The 23,229-nt window shown below is 43.9% G+C and overlaps 1 protein-coding gene across 1 annotated transcript; it reads right to left on the reverse strand.

Annotated features, from left to right (window-relative positions):
• Window positions 1-440: 440 nt before the first annotated feature.
• Window positions 441-19,150, reverse strand: LOC118078117 (vomeronasal type-2 receptor 26-like). Its single transcript, XM_060281836.1, has 4 exons — window positions 18,350-19,150; window positions 12,894-13,115; window positions 11,544-11,670; window positions 441-3,512 (listed from the first exon to the last, which is right to left on the reverse strand). The coding sequence occupies exons 1-4, from the start codon at window positions 19,148-19,150 to the stop codon at window positions 2,608-2,610; spliced, it is 2,055 nt and encodes a 684-aa protein (XP_060137819.1). The 3' UTR covers window positions 441-2,607.
• Between the last annotated feature and the right edge of the window lie 4,079 nt (window positions 19,151-23,229).

The following is a 23,229-nucleotide window of genomic DNA, read 5'->3' on the forward strand; positions in this document are numbered from 1 at the left end:
TTCTCATCCTGGTTCTTATCCATAGATATGGTGACCAGCTGTTTGCCACCTCCCAAATCTTAAGTGGAGTGTGTATGTATAAAGAGATAAAGGTTACTCAAGGGCTGCTTTGTCCCTTTATGCTGAGCTGTATGTAAATTTGAAGTCTGTTTCCTCTTTATATCGGTAGTCACATCTCCCTGCACCAGCCACATCAGGAGGCATACCCTGTTTGCCCAACACATTTCCAATTAACCTGCCCAGCCCCCACCCAAAGACAAGGAAAGAAATGATGCTTTGGTTTCCATTTGTGTTGTTCACTTTAGCAGCCTTCAAAGGTATTCTTCTCTTTTAAGATACAGGGGAGTATCTTAAGATAGAGGGGAGTGTACCATTCACAGAGTTATATGAAGCAGACCTCTTAAAACCATATTTCTTTTCAGGTGTCCAAGCAGACATCCAGCTGGTTGAGTCTGGAGGAGATGTCAAAAGACCCGAAGCATCTCTCCGCCTCTCCTGTCGAACCTCTGGCTTCACCCTCAGCAGCTACTGCATGCATTGGGTACGACAGGCTCCAGGGAAGGCACTGGAATGGACTGCAGAGGATTGTGGTGGAAGCTCGCAAAGTTATGCTGACTCAGTGAGAGGGCGCTTCACCATCTTCAAGAACGAGCCTTCAAACATGGTATATCTGCAGATGAACAGCCTGAAACCCGAGGACACAGCTGTTTATTACTGTGCAAGACACACAGTGGGAGGGAGTGAATCTGAAGCCTGACAAAAAACCTCCCTTTGCCCATGGCAGCTCTCTAAATTGAGTTAACTGCACCAGACTGAATGAAGACATTAAGAGAAGGGAAACAAATGCTTTATTTGGGAATCCTGCCAAACATCTTAAGTATTACAAAAGACTAAGATGAAAACCAAGAATTTGTTCCCCCCAAAAATAGTACATGATGTTCAACCAATGTTCTCATGACTTAATGATTTTACTATTACAGACATCTTTGCTCCCTACCAAACATGCATTGCCCTTCTAACCCCCATGGTCAATCCCCTCCCCAGGTTGAGAGTTCCAGAGATGTGGAGGCACCACAGAAAAGGCCCTCTTTCCTATGCCTATCAATCTTTTCTCTTTCTCTCTCTCTCACCCTTACTGTATATATTTCCCCTTCCACTATTTTGTCTACCTGCAAGCCTCCTTTCCCCAGACAGTACTGTCCACACTTAATATCCAACAACCACAGAGGATCACAGTGGACAAGCAAGAAAGTGTCGTTTTTGTATGGAGCAGATAATCCATAATGGTCTACAGGATGGAGTACCTGACCACCTGTCAGCAGAGTTGTTGTAGATTACTAATAGGGAGAGGGGTGAGGAAAGCAATGGCATTGGCATAGTACAAACACACTGGCAGAATCCATCTGGCACTAGTGCACTGTACTGACCTTGTCTTTCCCAATAAGCTGCAGCAATACCAGTGACATGAGATCTGGCAACCACTGCTGTCCCACTCTGCGGAACCTACTGCAGAGAACTCATCAACAACAACAGCAACATTTACTGCATTGGAGCATAGCAGAAAATTAACTCAATAAAACTGCTCAAACAACACATGAACATTGGAAAATTAAACACACAGAAGAGGACTCTTTGGTATTAACTTATGACCCCGATTACCTGTGTCAGTTTCTCAGTTTGGGGAGGCTGCACGAAACACAAGGTTCACGAAACAAAATGGCACTAATCTAGCGCTAAACTTTGGCATCAGTTTGGAGGGAGGGTCCGGAATTTCAGGGCCACACGTTAATGAAGCTTACTTTATTGGCAAGAGGAAATCTAACGTAATTCAAGGTGTGAGATGATCACCATCTCAACAGCTACCTTAGAACAGCTACCTAACAGGACATTAGAAAAGCAAAACAGAAGTTTCAAATACAGTGGAACCTCGGTTTATGAACACAATCCGTTCCACGGAGGCGTTCGTAAATGAAGGCATTCGCTCCCCGAAGGCACGCTTTTGCGCGTTCGCAAAGCGCCGATAGAGTGCTTCTGCACACACACACGCTGCACAGAAGCGATCTGTGCATCCGACACCACGGAACCCGGATGTAAATACTTCCGGGTCTGCGGCGTTCGTAAACGGAGGCGTTCATAAACAGAGGTAGTTGTGAACCGAGGTTCCACTGTACGGGAATTCCATTATATGATCTCATCATCTGATGATGTAGCTACAATGGAGCATTGTCCTAAGTTATAAAAGTTAAATACATCAAAAGTACTTAGAAAACAAAACAAAAGAGGTTATATAATCACTGGTTTTATTATCTGTTCTCCACTGATGCAGAATACCGCCTCATATCCCCCCCCCACTTTTTTTGAGGTGAGCAGATAGTTTGGATTGGCATAGATAGTATTCCAACCCAGTTTTTGGATTGTGCCCTCTGTCTCCATTCCAAATGCTGTAATAGAATCTAGTTAGAGCAGGCTTCGTCAAACTCAGCCCTCCAGATGTTTTTGGCCTACAACTCCCATGATCCCTAGCTAGTAGGACCAGTGGTCAGGGATGATGGGAACTGTAGTCTCAAAACATCTGGAGGGCTGAGTTTGAGTGAGCCTGAGTTAGAGTTATCTAGTTCTTCTCCTTATTAGCTGCTCCCTACTGTTCAGCTCAGGCCTCAGCAGAATAATGTAACATTTGGGGGAAAAGATGCAGCCAAGTAATCCAGCAGTGGAGGCTAAGATGGAGAAGATCTCCACAGCCACCATGTATTTCCCTTTGGTGCTCAGGTACGTCGGAACAAATGACAACCAAACACTGCAGAACATCAACATGCTGAAGGTGATGAACTTGGCTTCATTGAATGTGTCTGGCAGCTTCCTTGCCAGGAAAGCCACAATGAAACTGATGGTAGCCAGAAGTCCAAGGTAGCCCAAGACAAGATAGAACATGACGACAGAGCCTTCGTTGCATTCTGCTACAATTTCTTCTGGCAGCGAATGCATGTCCAAATCTGGAAATGGAGGAGACATTGCCAGCCACGTGGCACAAATGGCAGCTTGAATGAGGAAGGAGGAAACCACGGTGGAGTTGGTCACCCTTTTCCCCACCCACTTCCTCATGTTGGAGCCTGGCTTGGTGGCCATGAAAGCCATAACCACAGTGATGGTTTTGGCCAAGATGCAAGAGACAGCCACTGAAAAGATGATTCCAAAGGAGGATTGTCGGAAAAGGCAGGACATCTTCTGAGGCTGCCCAATGAAAGGAAAAGAGCAGAGGAAGCAGAGCAGGAGGGAAATAAGGAGAATGTAGGTGAGGTCCCGGTTGTTGGCTTTGACTATGGGGGTATCTTTGTGCTTAATAAAAATTCCAATCACCATGGCTGTGATTAAGGAGAAAGAAACAGTAACCAAAGTTAAACTGATTCCTAATGGCTCTTCATAGGACAGAAAGCCTATTGACTTGGAAATGCATTTATCTTTTTCCTTGCCTGGATATTGTTTTTCTGGGCATTTGAAACAGTCATCCATATCTGGAAAAAAGAAGAAGAGTTGCCATTTTACTGAAAACGCACGTATCAATTGGAGCCAATGGCCACAAATGTTTATGAAACCAGTATCGGTAAAGGTCAAATCACCTGGTCCAGATAGTACAAGGGTTTTTAACAGTGAATTGCCCTAGCAATGCTCAAGCTGCAGTTAGTTGCATCTCTTCATAAAGCCTCCCCCCCCTTGTCTTTCGCAAGAGGGCAGCAGAGTTGTAAATAATATTCCTTTGCCTAGGAGGTGGATAACATGGTGGTTTTGTGGTTTCAGCTGCAATGCTGATTATTTTCTCAGCCGTTTGGTCGAAAGCTGTTCATGGAAGACTCTTTATCCTCTAGAACAGGGACCCACAAACTTTGGCCCTCCAGATGTTTTGGACTGCAATTCCCATCTTCCCCGACCACTGGTCCTCTTGGCAAGGGATCATGGGAGTTGTAGGCCAAAACATTTGGAGGGCCAAAGTTTAGGGGTGCCTGATCTAGACCAGGGGTCAGCAACCTTTTTCAGCCATGGGCCAGGCTACCGTCCCTCAGACCATGTGGTGGGCCGGACTATATTTTGGAAGAAAAAAACTGAACAAATTCCTATGCACTAGAAATAACCCAGAGATGCATTTTAAATAAAAGGACACATTTTACTCATGTAAAAACACCAGGCAGGCCCCACAAATAACCCAGAGATGCATTTTAAATGGAAGGACACATTCTACTCATGTAAAAAAACGCTAATTCCCAGGCTGTCTGTGGGCCGGATTGAGAAGGCGATTGGGCTACATCCACCCCTGGGCCTTAAGTTGCCTTCCCATGCTCTAGAGCCTTCCACAAAAAGTTTCCAATGAAAGCTAAGGGAGAGTTATCCAGCTTTTTAAAAGCCAGACTAGATTTTATCATTGCCATGTATTTTGAACTTCTGTGAGGGGGGGGATGTCTGGTCCTCCCCCCCCCCCAAAAAAAATCCAATGTGTGGCTCCAAACAAGTTTTCAAAGGGGGGTGGGTTACCCTTTGCCTCATGCCTGCTGGTTACAATGGATGGAAATATACATAATATTGGCTGAAAGGTAGGTAGAATACACTAAGTTACTTACCAACTAAGAAAGTTAATAAGATGCCTTCTCAGATTCCAAGAGGGAGAGAAAGGAAGGGACAGAATTTTATGGAGAGCTGGGACACCTTTTGAGTATCAAAATATTTTGAAGGAATTGTTTACATTTTATTTATGCATGTATTACCTTTATATACCAACTTTTCTTCCAAATAGCTCAAGGTGGGGTACATGGGAGATGCCAGGTTAGGCTGAGAGATGGTGACTGGCCCAAACATCACCCACTGAGCTTCCTGACTTCAATAGATATTTCGGGGAGAGCTGGAACACCTTTGTAGTATACAGTCAAACTTCTGTTGTCCAACATAATCCATTCCGGAAGCCAGTTTGGCTTCCAAAATGTTCGACAACCGAATTGTGGCTTCGGATTGGTTACAAGAGCTTCCTGCACTCTACGGAAGCCACATCGGATATTCGGCTTCCGAAAAACATTTTAAAACTTAAGCGTTTACTTCTGGGTTTTCAGCATTAGGGAATCGAGGTTTGACTGTACAGTGGTACGTCAGTTTACAAACAGTCCTGCTTACGAACTATTCTGTTTACAAACTCGTCCAAACCAGAAGTAGTGTGCGAACTTTACCTCGGTCTATGAATGGAAGCCGAATGGGGGAAGGGCACCAGCAGCAGGAGGCCTCATTAGGGAAAGCGCGCCTCAGTTTAAGAATGGATTTGGTTTAAGAACGGACTTCAAGAGCGGATTAAGTTTGCAAACCGAGGTGCCACTGTATTGGAATATCAAAATATCTGACAGAATTTTTTAAAAAAATAATTCAAAATGGCCTCCCTCCATTCCATACTCAGAAATCAACCAGACTGGCAATTGAATCAACACGGACTAAAGGACAGCATCTTCTACCTCCTGTGAAGGGATTGGGCGAGCTCAAGGGGTGCAGGGAACCTCCAGTCTCCCAAACTCTGCTGCTGATCCCTTTTCCCCTACAGCTGCCTAACCCTGCCTAGTGGTAGGGACAGCCCTTCTCAAGGAAGGATGTGAAAACTTAAATTGCTCCTATTGGCTATCCATAAGTTATAGGGAGCATATTCCCTAATAATTTATTCCATGGCTGAGCAGCTGTAATTTATTTAGACTTAGATTTTCTTGCTGGGCCCATGCTTTGGTTCTTATCCATAGATATGGTGACCAGCTGTTTGCCACCTCCCAAATCTTAAGTGGAGTGTGTATGTATAAAGAGATAATGGTTACTCAAGGGCTGCTTTGTCCCTTTATGCTGAGCTGTATGTAAATTTGAAGTCTGTTTCCTCTTTATATTAGTTGTCACATCTCCCTGCACCAGCCACATCAGGAGGCATACCCTGTTTGCCCAACACATTTCCAATTAACCTCCCCCGCCCCCACCCAAGGACAAGGAAAGAAATGATGCTTTGGTTTCCATTCGTGTTGTTCACTTTAGCAGCCTCCAAAGGTATTCTTCTCTTTTAAGATACAGGGGAGTGTACCATTCGCAGAGTTATATCAAGCAGACCTCTTAGAAACATATTTCTTTTCAGGTGTCCAAGCAGGCATCCAGCTGGTTGAGTCTGGAGGAGATGTCAAAAGACCCGGAGAGTCTCTCCGCCTCTCCTGTCGAACCTCTGGGTTCACCCTCAGCAGCTACTGCATGCATTGGGTACGACAGGCTTCAGGGAAGGGACTGGAACGAACTGCAGGGGATTGTGGTGGAAGCTCACAAGGTTATGCTGACTCAGTGAGAGGGCGCTTCACCATCTCCAAGAACGACCCTTCAAACATGGTATATCTGCAAATGAACAGCCTGAAACCTGAGGACACAGCTGTTTATTACTGTGCAAGAGACACAGTGAGAGGGAGTGAATCTGAAGCCTGACAAAAAACTCCCATTTGCCCATGGCAGCTCTCTAGAACCATAGAATCATAGAGTTGGAAGAGACCACAAGGGCCATCCAGTCTAACCCCCTGCCAAGCAGGAAACACCATCAAAGCATTCTTGACATATGCCTGTCAAGCCTCTGCTTAAAGACCTCCAAAGAAGGAGACTCCACCACACTCCTTGGTAGCAAATTCCACTGCCGAACAGCTCTTACTGTCAGGAAGTTCTTCCTAATGTTTAGGTGGAATCTTCTTTCTTGTAGTTTGAATCCATTGCTCCGTATCCGCTTCTTTGGAGCAGCAGAAAACAACCTTTCTCCCTCCTCTAAATTCAGTTAACTGCACCAGACTGAAGGAAGACATTAAGAGAAGGGAAACAAATGCTTTATTTGGAAATCCTGCCAAACATCTTCAATATCAAAAAAGACTAAGATGAAAACCAAGAATTTGTCCACAAAAAAGTATATAATGTTCAACCAATGTTCTCATGACTTAATGATTTTACTATTACAGACATCTTTGCTCCCTACCAAACATGCATTGCCCTTCGAACCCCCATGGTCAATCCCCTCCCCAGGTTGAGAGTTCCAGAGATGTGGAGGCACCACAGAAAAGGCCCTCTTTCCTATGCCTATCAATCTTCTCTCTTGGCCTTATTAGGGAAAGCACACCTCAGTTTAAGAACGGATTTGGTTTAAGAACGGACTTCAAGAGCGGATTAAGTTTGCAAACCGAGGTACCACTATATTGGAATATCAAAATATCTGACAGAATTTTTTTTTAAAAAAAAAAATTCAAAATGGCCTCCCTCCATTCCATGCTCAGAAATCAACCAGACTGGCAATTGAATCAACACGGGACAAAGGAAGGGATGGGGCGAGCTCAAGGGGTGCAGGGAACCTCCAGTCTCCCAAACTCTGCTGCTGATCCCTTTTCCCCTACAGCTGCCTAGTGAAAGGGACAGCCCTTCTCAAGGAAGGATGTGAAAACTTAAATTGTTCCTATTGGCTATCCATAAGTTATAGGGAGCAGATTCCCTAATCATTTATTCCATGGTTGAGCAGCTGTAATTTATTTAGACTTAGATTTTCTTGCTGGGCCCATGCTTTGTGTCATAATCCTCATCCTGGTTCTTATCCATAGATATGGTGACCAGCTGTTTGCCACCTCCCAAATCTTAAGTGGAGTGTGTATGTGTAAAGAGATAATGGTTACTCAAGGGCTGCTTTGTCACTTTATGCTGAGCTGTATGTAAATTTGAAGTCTGTTTCCTCTTTATATCAGTTGTCACATCTCCCTGCACCAGCCACATCAGGAGGCATACCCTGTTTGCCCAACACATTTCCAATTAACCTCCCCCGCCCTCACCCAAAGACAAGGAAAGAAATGATGCTTTGGTTTCCATTTGTGTTGTTCACTTTAGCAGCCTTCAAAGGTATTCTTCTCTTTTAAGATACAGGGGAGAGTACCATTCGCAGAGTTATATGAAGCAGATCTCTTAAAAACATATTTCTTTTCAGGTGTCCAAGCAGATATCCAGCTGGTTGAGTCTGGAGGAGATGTCAAAAGACCCGAAGCATCTCTCCGCCTCTCCTGTCAAACCTCTGGGTTCACCCTCAGCAGCTACTGCATGAATTGGGTACGACAGGCTCCAGGGAAGGGACTGGAATGGATTGCAAGGGATTGCGGTGAAAGCTCACAATATTATGCTGACTCAGTGAGAGGGCGCTTCACCATCTTCAAGAACAACCCTTCAAACATGGTATATCTGCAAATGAACAGCCTGAAACCTGAGGACACAGCTGTTTATTACTGTGCAAGAGACACAGTGAGAGGGAGTGAATCTGAAGCCTGACAAAAAACCTCTCTTTGCCCATGGCAGCTCTCTAAATTGAGTTAACTGCACCAGACTGAATGAAGACATTAAGAGAAGGGAGACAAATGTTTTATTTGGAAATCCTGCCAAACATCTTAAATATTAAATAAGACTAAGATGAAAACCAAGAATTTGTCAAAAAAAAAGTACCTGATGTTCAACCAATGTTCTCATGACTTAATGATTTTACTATTACAGACATCTTTGCTGCCAACCAAACATGCATTGCCCTTCTAACCCCCATGGTCAATCCCCTCCCCAGGTAGAAAGTTCCAGAGATGTGGAGTCACCACAGAAAAGGCCCTCTTTCCTATGCCTATCAATCTTCTCTCTTTCTCTCTCTCTCACCCTTACTGTATATATTTCCCCTTCCACGATTTTGTCTACCTACAAGCCTCCTTTCCCCAGACAGTACCTTCCTCCACACTTAATATCCAGCAACCACAGAGGATCACAATGGACAAGCAAGAAAGTGTCATTTGTGTATGGAGCAGATAATCCATAATGGTCTACAGGTTGCAGCAGTGATACGTACCTGACCGCCTGTCAGCAGAGTTGTTGTAGATTACTAATAGGGAGAGGGGTGAGGAAAGCAATGGCATTGGCATAGTACAAACACACTGGCAGAATCCATCTGGCACTAGTGCACTGTACTGACCTTGTCTTTCCCAATAAGCTGCAGCAATACCAGTGACATGAGATCTGGCAACCACTGCTGTCCCACTCTGCGGAACCTACTGCAGATAACTCATCATCAACAACAGCAACATTTACTGCATTGGAGCATAGCAGAAAATTAACTCAATAAAACTGCTCAAACAACACATGAACATTGGAAAATTAAACACACAGAAGAAGACTCTTTGGTATTAACTTATGACCCCGATTACCTGTGTCAGTTTCTCAGTTTGGGGGGCTGCACGAAACACAAGGTTCACGAAACAAAATGGCACTAATCTAGCGCTAAACTTTGGCATCAGTTTGGAGGGAGGGTCCAGAATTTCAGGGCCACACGTTAATGAAGCTTACTTTATTGGCAAGAGGAAATCTAACGTAATTCAAGGTGTGAGATGATCACCATCTCAACAGCTACCTTAGAACAGCTACCTAACAGGACATTAGAGAAGCAAAACAGAAATTTCAAATATGGGAATTCCATTATATGATCTCAACATCTGGTGATGTAGCTACAATGGAGCATTGTCCTAAGTTATAAAAGTTAAATACATCAAAAGTACTTAGGAAAAAAAAACAAAAGAGGTTATATAATCACTGGTTTTATTATCTGTTCTCCACTGATGCAGAATACCGCCTCATATCCCCCCCCCCCTTTTTTGAGGTAAGCAGATAGTTTGGATTGGCATAGATAGTATTCCAACCCAGTTTTGGATTGTGCCCTCTGTCTCCATTCCAAATGCTGTAATAGTATCTAGTTAGAGCAGGCTTCGTCAAACTCAGCCCTCCAGATGTTTTTGGCCTACAACTTCCATGATCCCTAGCTAGTAGGACCAGTGGTCAGGGATTATGGGAACTGTAGTCTCAAAACATCTGGAGGGCTGAGTTTGAGTGAGCCTGCGTTAGAGTTATCTAGTTCTTCTTATTAGCTGCTCCCTACTGTTCAGCTCAGGCCTCAGCAGAATAATGTAACATTTGGGGAAAAAGATACAGCCAAGTAAGCCAGCAGTGGAGGCCAAGATGGAGAAGATCTCCACAGCCACCATGTATTTCCCTTTGGTGCTCAGGTACGTCGGAACAAATGACAACCAAACACTGCAGAACATCAACATGCTGAAGGTGATGAACTTGGCTTCATTGAATGTGTCTGGCAGCTTCCTTGCCAGGAAAGCCACAATGAAACTGATGGTAGCCAGAAGTCCAAGGTAGCCCAAGACAAGATAGAACATGATGACAGAGCCTTCATTGCATTCTGCTACAATTTCTTCTGGCAGCGAATGCATGTCCAAATCTGGAAATGGAGGAGACATTGCCAGCCACGTGGCACAAATGGCAGCTTGAATGAGGAAGGAGGAAACCACGGTGGAGTTGGTCACCCTTTTCCCCACCCACTTCCTCATGTTGGAGCCTGGCTTGGTGGCCATGAAAGCCATAACCACAGTGATGGTTTTGGCCAAGATGCAAGAGACAGCCACTGAAAAGATGATTCCAAAGGAGGATTGTCGGAAAAGGCAGGACATCTTCTGAGGCTGCCCAATGAAAGGAAAAGAGCAGAGGAAGCAGAGCAGGAGGGAAACAAGGAGAATGTAGGTGAGGTCCCGGTTGTTGGCTATGACTATGGGGGTATCTTTGTGCTTAATAAAAATTCCAATCACCATGGCTGTAATACAGGAGAAAGAAACAGTAACCGAAGTTAAACTGATCCCTAATGGCTCTTCATAGGACAGAAAGCCTATTGACTTGGGAATGCATTTATCTTTTTCCTTGCCTGGATATTGTTTTTCTGGGCATTTGAAACAGTCATCCATATCTGGACAAAAGAAGAAGAGTTGCCATTTTACTGAAAACGCACGTATCAATTGGAGCCAATGGCCACAAATTTCTTTTCGTTTGGAGCTAGCTCCTATTACCATCTCTCTGATCAGTTCTTATTGAGAACTGCAAAAAAGATATTTTATGATTACCTAATTATGCTGCTCTTTCTTATTTTTCTTGCAATTTCTTATTTTTATTAGGAGCATTTTAGTGGGTTTCAATGTTTTCATTAGCTCTAAATCTTCTGTAGAAATCTTCTGTGTGTGTGACTTTTATCCAAAGATCCCAGGGAGGTATAAAACATTAGGAACACCACATGGGCATATAAATGAAATGTAATCTTTCTTCCAGTGTGCATCACTTTGCACTTGGATCACCATCCATTTTTTGTTAGCTCTGTCCTAGAAGTGGCTCCTTCCTCTTACCCCCTTCATCGCTTAAACCTCCCATTTCTAGGATCCCCCAGCTTGTTCCTTCCCCAGACTGCTCCCCAGTGCCCCAATACTAGGATCCAGGGTCTAAGTCTTCTTCTTCCATGCCTTCCTTGGGCAGGTGGTGCCCACTGTTCTTCCTTGTCCAGCCAGTTCCTGACATACAAGATCAAAACGAAACCGAGCCACTCATCTGGCTTCCGGATTTTGGACCAATTGAAGTTTTCACTTTAACACTCAAAGCTGGAATACATTGTGCATCATGTCACTTACCCTCTTGATCTGAAATCTTCCCTTCCGGGCATGGACCACAATCGAAGCAACAGAACTTTTCCCCTTCCTTCGCTTTCTTCTGATTACCAGCATGGCAAGAAGGAGTACACACAGAAAGGGGAAGCACCTGTACACAGAAAAGGAATGAGGGGGAGCAGAAATAATAATTTTAAAACCAGCTAACTGTAAATTGAAATACAATGATTTGACACTGAAGAACAGAGAGCACAGTGCAGGCAACCATCTGCCAGTCTTTCACTGAGCATGCCAAACAGTATTGTTACAACAGTTGGGTGCCTGCCCCTCTCTCTGCTGAGCAGTGGCAAGAGCCCATGGGGGCCCAGGCACTCACCCAGGGCCTGTATTCCTTTGGAGAATGGAAGATGTGGCAGAGATTGCCGTGGCTTTAAGGAATATGGCTTATTCACCCATTCACACCTTGCAGAGAGTCCACACCTTACAGTATGGTCATTTCAAGAGGGGCTTTTACCCCACAGCAGTGAAGCTCTGGAACCCAAGGCATCTCTGCAACCAGGATTGCAACCAGCCTCCCTCAAACATGGATCCCAGCTCTTCTTCCTGCTTCCTCTTGCCAGCTACCCTTGCTTGAAAACTCCCTTTCCTGTTCCCTCAAACACATACCCCATCACCTTGGTAACATCTGACTCCACAGGCCAAAGGATTGCTTGCCGATGGCCCATCAACACCTTTTGTCATGTTAACAGGTTCGCTCTTACTTTCACCCATATCCCAATTAAACAATTTAGAGCATTTATTCATTCCTAGGGTTTAGGGGGGTATCCCCACTTAAATCAAAACAGTATGTGTGCAGTCAGTTGCTGGGCTGATGAGAAGTTGAAGACCAGATAAAAAGGATGACCATTTCTACTGAGTGCTTCATAGTAACATGATGGCCAACTGGTGATGTATAGTCCAGGTTGGGACCATGAAGAAATGATATCTGGCCAAAATTTATTAAGGCCTAGACCAGGCATCCCCAAAGTGCGGCCCTCCAGATGTTTTGGCCTACAACTCCCATGATCCCTAGCTAACAGGACCATTGATTGGGGGAGAGGGGAATTGTAGTCCAAAACATCTGGAGGGTCGAAGTTTGGGGGTGCCTGGCCTAGACAATATATACCATTCTATAGGAAACATGCAACTGCTTTCAATTGTTGGGAAGAGCAGAGATATTCAGTACCTCAAATGGACATTTTGATTTTTAAAAGTTCTGACATTAACAAAGCCTAATTACCCATGGCACAATAAATTGCTGTGCAAGATAATTTTCTGACCCTCAGAACATCTGCCCTGATGATATAGCCCACGAGAATGGCCTGCAATCCACACCTGGTTAAACCGCCTGTGCCATACAATCCTATCATCACTGATGAGGAATTTGTGTCCTTCATTGGGATCCACCCTTCCAATCTTCACTTGAACAAAAGAGTTGTTGGGGAACATGACCATGTTCATGATGTCAAATCCAGCTCCCATTTCCCTCTTGTCATTAAAAGTTACCGGTTCTCCAGCTGAGTTGTTAAATGAAATGCCTTGCAGAAATGGGTGGAGCTAGATAACAGAGAAAATGAATAAAAAGTATATATTTATTATAGTGGAGACTGTCCAAATATTTTGGATGAAGATGCACGTAATTTGCAGGTGGAGAGTACGGAAAATGTATAGATTCTCTTCCTCCTCTCTCTTTCTATGTGCCATCAAATATCTAAGTGGAAAACAGAAACCACAACTGTTGCCTAACATGAACCACCATTGCAAAGGTTGGCAGCAACAGCAGCATACGTGTTCTACGGTATGCTTATGCTGATATTTTATTCTCTTTTTAACTTTGCTGTTTCCAATGTAAACTTTGTACTTCACCTCCTTTGTACTGTTTTCTTCTGAAATCGTTAAGGTAATATTTTAGTTCCCCATTAATCTGTTGCTTTGAATGTATAGTTTATATTCCCCAGTAACGTTTTGTTCTGAATTGCTTTATTTGATGTTTGAACGTTTGGTAGATTTTCTTCTTAAGAATAAAGTAGTATGGAAATGAAATTATTATTAATCAAAAATACTAATAATAATAATAATAATACACCATCTTCATTGTCATTGTGAAGGGAAAGAATTGCCAATTGTATTATTGAGCCAAGTCTGATCCTATAGTTTGCATTGCCTGCATTGTATAATTCTGAGTGTATGGCTCAGCCCCCCCCCCCCCCATATTCCCCTTTGCTTCTATGCCTCTATGTGTCAAAGGTTGTGTGCCTCTGTGCTATCAAGGCTAAGAGCTGACCTTGTCTGGAGCACAGGAAAAAAGGCCTTATCAGCAGAGGAGCCTGACGCTGAGAGTCGCTAGTTTGAACTGACGCATAGTCTTCTGAAGGCCTTGTTGAGTCAGAATGTGCATGCGCACAAGAAGAAGAACAGGATACGGATTTCCCTAATATGGACTTGCAATTTGCATGCACACACTTACAGAGGAGGGGGGGAGAAGAGCACAAAGGAGTGGATAAAAGCCTCATGTAAAAGTGTCTTTTTACTCATGTCGTGGAACTAGCCACCTTGAGTCTCTTATTAATAAGAAATAAAATTCTTTCTCTGGAAGAACTCAACCCCGGTGTCATTTTGACTATCTTTTGTCCTTCAGAGAAAGAGTCTGCATTTACAATTTGTATTGGATGTGTGAAGTCAAAAGGAAAAAGGGTCTATTTGCTAAGGAGCTCAGTGTATCAGGAGGCAAATTGTAAAAGCCAAGCCTCAGAAGTTTTTTTTTTATTCCCCTTCTGCAGTAGTTAGCTTGGAGAGTTTTTTTTCTTTGTCATTGCACCCCCCCTTGCGTTTGGAGGCAGATCGTAAAAAGTCAAGCCTGAGATTTAAAGAGCCTCCCCCCCCCCCTTCTGCAGTAATCAGTTTGGCTGCTCCCCCTCCCTGTTTGTTTTGTCTGTCTCGGGACGGCCTTCAGCCCTTTCACCTTGCAGTCGCATGATGTTTTAGTGCAAGCCAGGAAGTAAGTTTTAGCAAGCAGGGAGGAGAGACAGCCCCCGAAGAGACTGGAAAGTTAACCCACGTCCCTGCCGGAAGGGACTGTGTATAAAGGGCTGTTTTAATATGTCAAGACCCAAAGAGGGAGGAGTATTAACTCACACCCCCCCAAAAAAGGAACTGTGTGTTTGGGGGGGGAAGTGAAGGAAATTAAGAAAGGGTATTTCTCTTGAATATTGTTGGAGAAACTAGAGTGCAGTTGCGAAGGGAAAAGCAGAGAAAGTAGAGGAGGAGCAGAGAAGGAGGAAAAAGGAGGGGGAGCGCGGGGGCTAGGGAGAGAGAAGTCTTCAAGCCTTGTGTGTTTTAAAAACGGAGACATTGTTGTAATTTGCAGCACGTGTAATTGTAAAGCATTGCCCTGGTATATATAAATATTTATAAAGTTGCAAGCCCCATAAGGATTTAGGACAATGTTGTGAAAAGGGTGAAATCAGAGTTTGTAAAAGGGGAGGGAAAGTTATATTATCAATCTAGAGTCGTATTGTAAATTAGGCATTATTGTTTATCTGTGTGGTTTTAATTCACATAAAGACTGGAGCAATATCTGGTATGCGCCCAAGATGTTCCCAAAGCTACTGAAACATTATTAGATTCCTTTTTAATGCCCAGGGAAGAGGACTGATTTTCTGTGTGCTTTGATTAACTGGGTGAAGAGATTCGAATCAAATGCTGGGACTATTCGATTTCTGTTGCCCATGGATGTTGGACATTTATCTGATTAGGACGTTGATTTAATTGAGTTACCCTGGCCTATGAAATATGACACAAGGACAATAATAAACCCCCCCCCCAAAAAAAAGGGGGAGCAGTTTCTTTTTCCTCTGCTGTTTCTTTGTGTGTATGTTGTTGCCTGGCTGCCTATTCCAACAGGAGTCCAGACCACGATTGCGACCAGCAGACGACTGCCCTGCTGACATCAGTCCTGAGAGATTGCCAAGAGACTGCCTACATCTGGCTGTGAGAAGCCCTTCAGTCAGAATGAAGCCACAGTATGTGGATACCAGCTGACTCTGAGCATAATGAGAGTCCTCTACAATCTCCAAGGGACCACAGTCTGGACACTCTTTTGGCTTGACTTGCTTTGTACTTGCAAATTCCAGAACCTCGGAACAGGAAAGAATTGCGGGGGTTCCTAGGGTCCGCGGGATTCTGTAGAGTATGGATACCAAATTATAGTGCTATCGACAAACCCCTGCATGAGTCCACCCGAGGAACAGAGAAGGACCCCTTTGTGTGGGGAACTGAACAGCAGCAAGCATTCCAGAAGCTTAAAGAAGCGTTATTACAAGCCCCAGCACCACCACCCCACATATAGGAATCCCCAACCCAGAGAAACCATTTACTTTGTTTGTGGATGAAGAACAGGGCATAGCAAAAGGCATCCTGTGGCAGAAGCTGGGCAGCTGGCAGCAACCTATAGCCTATTTGTCTGAGAAATTGACTGTCTCAGAACAAGGATTGCCTCCCTGTATGCGAGCAGTGGTAGCTGTAGCAACCATACTCACGAAAGCAGACAAATTTACCTTTGGACAAGAGACCACGTGTGTCACCCCCCATGCTGTACCTGCCCTGCTGGACATGAAAGGGACTTATTTTCTATCCCAGGCAAAGATGAGGAAGTGCCAAACGTTGCTGATGCACCCACGATTGCAATTCAGGGTTACTGAAGCCCTCAATCCAGCCACACTGCTGCCTGTGAATGAGGATGCAGCCCCATCTCATGATTGTATACAAGTAATGGAGGAAGTTTATTCCAGCAGACCTGATTTGAAAGATGAGGCAGACCCTAAATGGCCTTCTTGGTTTGTGGATGGGAGTAGCTTTGTAGAGGATGGACAGAGAAAAGCAGGATACGCCATAGTATCCCTGGAGGATGAAACCATTGAAGCCCTGCCACTTCCGCCTGGAACGTCGGCTCAATTAGCAGAGATCACAGCCTTGACACGTGCCCTGTGGCTGGCGGAAGGCATGGATATCAACATTTACACAGACTCCAAGTATGCCTTCCTTTACTTTGCATGCCCACGGGATCCTGTGGAAAGAGCGAGGTCTACTCACATCCAAAGGTAACCAGGTGCAGCACCCCCAGGCTTTGATGGATCTCCTAAATGCCGTGTGGGCACCAAGGCAGTTGGCTGTGATACATTGCTATGGGCATCGAACCGGCGCCAGCGAAACAGCACGGGGAAACCCCCTGGCAGATCAAATGGCCAAATACGCAGCGAAGCAATTGTCACCTGCATTCTTCCTTGGATCTTTGATCCCTGAAAAGATCGTGGACACCAGCCTAAAGCCTCCATATGCCTGTATGGCATATGCCATCCAGGAACGAATGACAGCAGAATCAGAACACCTGGCAATCACAGATGAGGGTTGGTACCTCACCCCCGACAACAGATTGTGGGTCCCCGAATCCCTAGGGCCCCAGGTTGTGCGCCGGTACCATGATTCCTGCCACTTGGGCCCAGATGCCTTAACCAAGCAACTAGGAAGCTGTTTTTTTCATAACTAAGCTGTTCCAGCTGGCCTCACAAGCCTCAAGGAGCTGCATCTTATGCCAGAAAAATAACCAAAGGACTGGGCCCCTGCCCCCAGTTGGCATCCAGCATCGAGGCACGGCCCCCATGGAAGACATAGAAGTAGACTTCACAGCAATGGCTAAGTGTGGAGTCTTTCATTATATCTTGGTTGCCGTCTGTTCATACACAGGTTGGGTGGAGGCATGGCCCACCAGGACCGAAAAAGCATCCGAGGTGACGCGGTGTCTATTAAGGGAGATTATTCCGCGCTACGGCATGCCTAGGTCAATAGGATCTGACAATGGTCCGGCATTTGTGCATAAGGTTCTACAGGAATTAGCAGTCACCTTGCAAATTGATTGGAAGTTACATTCAGCTTACAGGCCACAGAGCTCGGGGAAGGTGGAGCGCATGAATAAGACTATCAAGAATCAGTTAGCAAAACGCACCCAAGCGACGGGGGGTAACTGGGTAGCCATGCTGCCCCTTGCACTTCTGCAGATTCGTTTTGACTTTCGTTTGTCCTTGCCTGGGTGCAACTTAAAAGGACCCACAATAGCTGATAAGGCTACAATTGTAACATATAAAGTAGTATGGAAAGTAGTATGGAAATGAAATTATTATATTATTAAATAATAATAATAATAATAATAATAATAATAATAATAATAATAATAATAATACACCATCTTCATTGTCACTGTAGCAGCAGCACCTCTGGGGAGACAAAAATGGTATTGCCTGCAGGCCAGGAGATTCTATAAATTCTATATATACACACATACTGCTGGTCTATGAAAACAACAATGCCAAAGTGGTTTATAAAAAAAAAATAAGCAATTTCCTAATAGAGACATTGTTGTTGTTGTTGTTGTTGTTGTAGTCCTTTAGTCGTGTCCGACTCTTGGACCCAATGGACCAGAGCACACCAGGCACTCCTGTCTTCCACTGCCTCCCGCAGTTTGGTCAGACTCATGTTTGGTGGCTTCGAGAACACTGTCCAACCGTCTCATCCTCTGTCATCCCCTTCTCCTTCTGCCCTCAATCTTTCCCAACCTCAGGGCATAGCTGCCAAGTTATCCCTTTTTTAAGGGAAATTCCCTTATGCTGAATAGGCTTCCTCGTGAGAAAAGGGAAAATTTGGCAGCTATGCCTCAGGGTAATTTCCAGGGAGTCTTCTCTTCTCAAGAGGTGGATACATTACCTGCCAATGAACCCATTTCATTTTGGAGACATTACCTGCCAAGGTTGGAGACCTTGAAGTTGAATTCTTTTACCCCTCATCTTTTCTCTCTGATTGAATCTAGATGAGTGCAAGGCATGCAAAGCATGAGCCACAGAATAGACAGCATTGTAGATACCGTAGCTGTGGCCAGTCATGCGCATTTCAAAAACAGCCCCTGGAAGTCTCTCCAGCTTCTCCTCTCCAGTACATGACCTATCAACTTTTGCTGTTGCTTCAGGATTTGGAAATGAACAGTTGAATGCTTGCTCCCAGAAGTCCTTGAGGAAACCATCCCCTTGTGACCAATGAAGCCTTACATTCTGAAGATATGTCTGGAACCCCAAAGGTTCTTCTGAGTGAATTGCAAAGGAAATTGTGCCTTCAAATATTTCAAAATCCCAACCCCTTATAAGACCAGTTACGGAAAAATCAATCTGGGCTGTCATGATCCACACCTTTCCAACTGAAGTGTTTTCCTTATATTCAGGAGCAACTACTACAATTAAAGTGATCAGCCACATTACAGTCATCGTTTCCCCATATATAATAAATGTTCTGGCTTTCATATCCATGAAAGGCTTGTAAATATTTTGGGCCTGATCATTAAGATCTTCAAAGCCGTGGAAATTGCCTTGGTTTGGGATTCTTTCTGAAAAAGCTGTGCATATTCCATTTTGGGAAAGCAATGGCTCCAGGGTCTGCAAGAAATGGTCTCCGCTTTCATCATCCACAGCAAGAAGCCCAATCCAGGTCCATCTAAAATGCTGCAGTAACCAGATGATCCCTGTATACTGATGGGTCTCATTTGCAACCATGCTATAAAAGGAATGGGCCTGTGTTGTGACACTTTGCTCTGGAGCAAATGACCCATACGTGAGCTGAAAGGGAATGTACAGCTACTTTAGAGTTCTTTCTAGCCAAGCCATTCTGTGAGTTTCTTTTTTATGGAATCAAGATTTGGGGAAGTAAGATAATAATCTATATTTCCAGCTCTGGTTGAAATGTGTTTGTTCAACCCTCTGCTTCAGATTTGGGAGTATGATGAAATGCCCAGGAAACACAGAATGAAAATCTGCCAGTCACCCCCAGGGAATTTCCTGCTCATTTATTTTATTCATAGTATCTATATTGGCCAATGAATGACATAGAAAGATAAAAAGACGAGAAACGGTAATAAAAAAAATGTTATAACAATTGTAGCATATACATTCACTGCAGAGAGAACCTAAAACCAAATTGAGTGTATTAGTAAAAGGCACTCATAAAAGGCCTATAAAGGGGAGATAAGTGGGAGAATGCCATCTTCCACATAATGTGTCCCTCAGCTGTATGAAGTCAGTCTCCATATTATTTGGTTTTTCAAACATTATAATTTTATTTTCTAAACAGTCATATTTCTCCATCTGTGTCAGCTACACAATCTCTCCATGAATATCAATAAAATACTCCATGAAAATCAATAATACTCCATGAAAATCAAAAAAATATCAAAAAAGCATGTATGGCATGCTTGATTGTGTGAATGACCCAGTTCATTGTGCAAGGATCTTACCTGTGGGATCTTGTAGAGACTTACGATGTCGGCCATATGAAAGGAGATATCAGAGGCAAGGCCCCCAATAATGGCTACTAGGTTTTTCTGTATGCCACATGCATAGTTGGGGGAAAATGTATGTGATTTGAAGAGCAGGTCCAGAACGGTACGATAGGTCATCCTCTCAATGTAGTAACTGTCGTAGATGTGGAATCCAAGTGTGGCATTGGGCAAGAGCTTGGGATTCTCATTTATCATTTTTATAGAAAACACCAAGGCCAGGGCATGCTGATAGAACTTTGTCACCATTCTGCAAAGAAAACCATAAGTTCTCTCACAACTAAATTCTACAGAGAGTTCAAAATATTTTATCACAGTGCTAGACCCCAGCACAAATGCAATGAGCTTGACCATCATTATATTAAAGAAGAAAAACAATCACAGTGGCTGCAAACAAGGGGAGGAGATGGAGAAATCGGTATCCATTTCAGTTGGACGTGTGTTCCATCCAGTGTTTCCCTAAATTTATCTTTTTACTTTGTATGTTCCACTTTGGTACAATTTGGGTTAGTATCAGCAAACACCCTGTATAGTCCTTAACAACTGTCCCTTACCATGCTGAGTTTATTTCCCAGTTAGAAGATTACACAAAAGCACTTTGCTAAGCAACTGTATACCATATGATAATACCCACTTCTTTTTAACAGCACTGCTTGTTTTGATAACTTTTCTTTATTCCCATTCTGCCCGAAGTCCCGACAGCCACAGCCACCTCTGTTTTAAACCCAAGCTTTCTTTAATTTGCTCTCATTACACGCGTTTGCCTTTTCATCAGTGTTCACAGTGACAACCTTTTGAACATTTTTAGCTTCCTACTAATTTCTCCCATCTCTGTGTATCTGAAGAAGCTCATACATATGACAAGCTTAGTTGGTCTCTAAGGTGCTAGTGGAAGGATTTTTTTATTTTGTTTTGACTGCCTCAGACCAACACGGCTACCTACCTCATTGTATTTCACAAACTCATAGAATTGTACTTGGAAGGGGCACAATGGGACATCTACTCCAACCCCCTGCGATGCAGGAATCTCAACTAAAGAATCCCTAACAGATGGCCACCCAAGCTCTGGTTAAAAACCTCTAATGAAGGAGAGTCCACCACAGCCTTCATTTTATCAAGGCTTTAAACATTCACAGTTTATCATCTCAGGCATCTGTTTGGCTGCTATGGGAACAGGATACTGGAGTAGATGGTCCTTGTAACTGCTCTAGTCGTGATCAGGAACATGGTCTCCCCATGTTCTTGTGACGGGAGCTAGTCATAAACAAGAACACCATTTATGCCCTTTCATAATTGTAATTACTGTATTAAGATTCAGAGGTTTCCAAGCTCACATGGCACCAGGAGGCAGGGAGGGAATCTCTTACATTGGAACGTCAAAGCCTTGTTCCTCAGAAGGGTGAACCTGGAAGGACACTTTGTAGGAAAGAAAAAGGATTTGAGAAGTAATCCCACCAATGATGAAACCTTCGGGTTGATACCACTCATGAGGCACTGGGAGGGCATCGCTTATAGGGCAGGTCATGGTATTTGCCTTGCACACCATGTGTGATAACAAAAGTAGCAACACCACCACCAAGGCAGCCATCTCTCCAGGTGGTCATCGGCTTCCTTCTAACTGGCATCAATTTAAGCATTACAAGACTGCCAACTCCGCCAATAAGCTTCATAAATATAAGACTTTAACACATGTCCGTTAACAAGCCTTGAGGGGAACAGCTCTGCGCTGATTTGATCAGATGATTAGCACAATTTCAAGGCATATAACCACATTCAGATTGGGAGAAACTGCTTGAAGTTGTCATGGAGAATCAATTATTTGAGGTAATTGCAGGAGTAATTACTTGGGCAAAGTCTGGTCCCTGTATGGCATCAGTAAACATATTTTTCCACTCCTTTACTCCCTCGCTGGACAATTGCTAGAAGATGGCTTCACAATGATCCCAGTGAAAAATAACAGGAGAGCTACGACATGGGAAGAAATGAGAGGGAACCTTTCGCTCAGGGGTCAGCAACCCTTTTCAGCCGTGGGCCGGTCCACCGTCCCTCAGACCATGTGGTGGGCCGGACTTTATTTTTTGGGGGGGAGGGGGAAAACGAACTCATTCCTATGCCCCACAAATAACCCAGAGATGCATTTTAAATAAAAGCACACATTCTACTCATGTAAAAACACCAGGCAGGACCCACAAATAACCCAGAGATGCATTTTAAATAAAAGGACTTATTCTACTCATGTAAAAACACACTGATTCCTGGACTGTCCGTGGGCCGGATTGAGAAGGCGATTGGGCCGCATCCAGCCCACGGGCCTGAGGTTGCCTACCCCTGCTTTAGCTTATGAAAGATGGATTCTCTATTTCCTCAATACCCCTTTTTTGCAGGCTGTAGCTGGCAGCTATACCTCAGGCCTATTTTTGCTTTGTCTTCAGTATAACATAAGGAATTTCTGGATCATATTGTTATGTGCACCCTAATTTCATGTGAGAAGAGATTTCATGCATCAGCACCTATGTTTGGTTTGGCTACCTTATCATGAAAGTCACCAAAGGCTGTGGGGTTGATGTGATATATAGTTTTATATTTACAAGTATATACAGGATGATCATTAAATGAAAGACTCCTGCTGCCTCATTAGGTTTCTACCCAAGTCCCAACTCCACCCGAGTTTTGAATTCAGCCCAAATAACAATTCAAGCCTCCCTGAGTCTGCCCAGCCCAGCCCAAGGTAGTCTGGACAATCTTTGCCCAAACAAAAGGCTCCACGGGTTTGAGGTGGACATCCCAAAAGCTTTTGGGGTGATTCCTATCCCCCAAATTCATGAAATATGGCAACCCTAGAATGTGGTGTAAGTGGGACTTCCCTTGGGATTGTTCCAGAAGCTGCAGATGATGCAGAATGCTGTGATCACGCCAATGCACAAATATGACATATGTGCTGAGTTAACTGTGTTAAAGGCAAAAGTTTAATAAGCATAAAAAGCAATGTTTGTATGCATTGCCTTTAAAATGCTATGTAGAGAAGCTTGCATCAGGTTTGTATGTAGCAAATGTGTCGAGGAAAAGACTGGGTGTTTCCATTTGAGGATTCAGATTTATTGTTTACTCATCCTGGAAACCTAAGCAGAGATGTCTTGAAGCTTGAGTTGAAACCTAAGAACTGAGGATCTAAGTCAGGAGATAGAGCCAGCAGCAGCAGTAGATGCTCAGCTCAGCAATGATGAACAAGGAAGTTGCTTAGGATCTCTCCCTGGGACCAGAGAGGTGATTAATGAACTGTATTAAGGGCCAAAAGAAGAT

Source organism: Zootoca vivipara, chromosome 13 (genome assembly GCF_963506605.1).
Source record: "Zootoca vivipara chromosome 13, rZooViv1.1, whole genome shotgun sequence".
Classification (NCBI taxonomy): Eukaryota; Metazoa; Chordata; class Lepidosauria; order Squamata; family Lacertidae; genus Zootoca; species Zootoca vivipara.

Bases quoted from the DNA above. Each gene is read 5' to 3' on its own strand.
- LOC118078117 (XM_060281836.1), bottom strand. From the start codon at position 19,150: ATGGTTGCAAATGAGACCCATCAGTATACAGGGATCATCTGGTTACTG. The intron at 13,116-18,349 runs GTAATGTCTCCA...TCTGTTATCTAG, and splicing joins AAGGTCTCCAACCTTGGCAG to CTCCACCCATTTCTGCAAGG. The intron at 3,513-11,543 runs GTAAGTGACATG...TCTTTTTTCCAG, and splicing joins GAAGATTTCAGATCAAGAGG to ATATGGATGACTGTTTCAAA.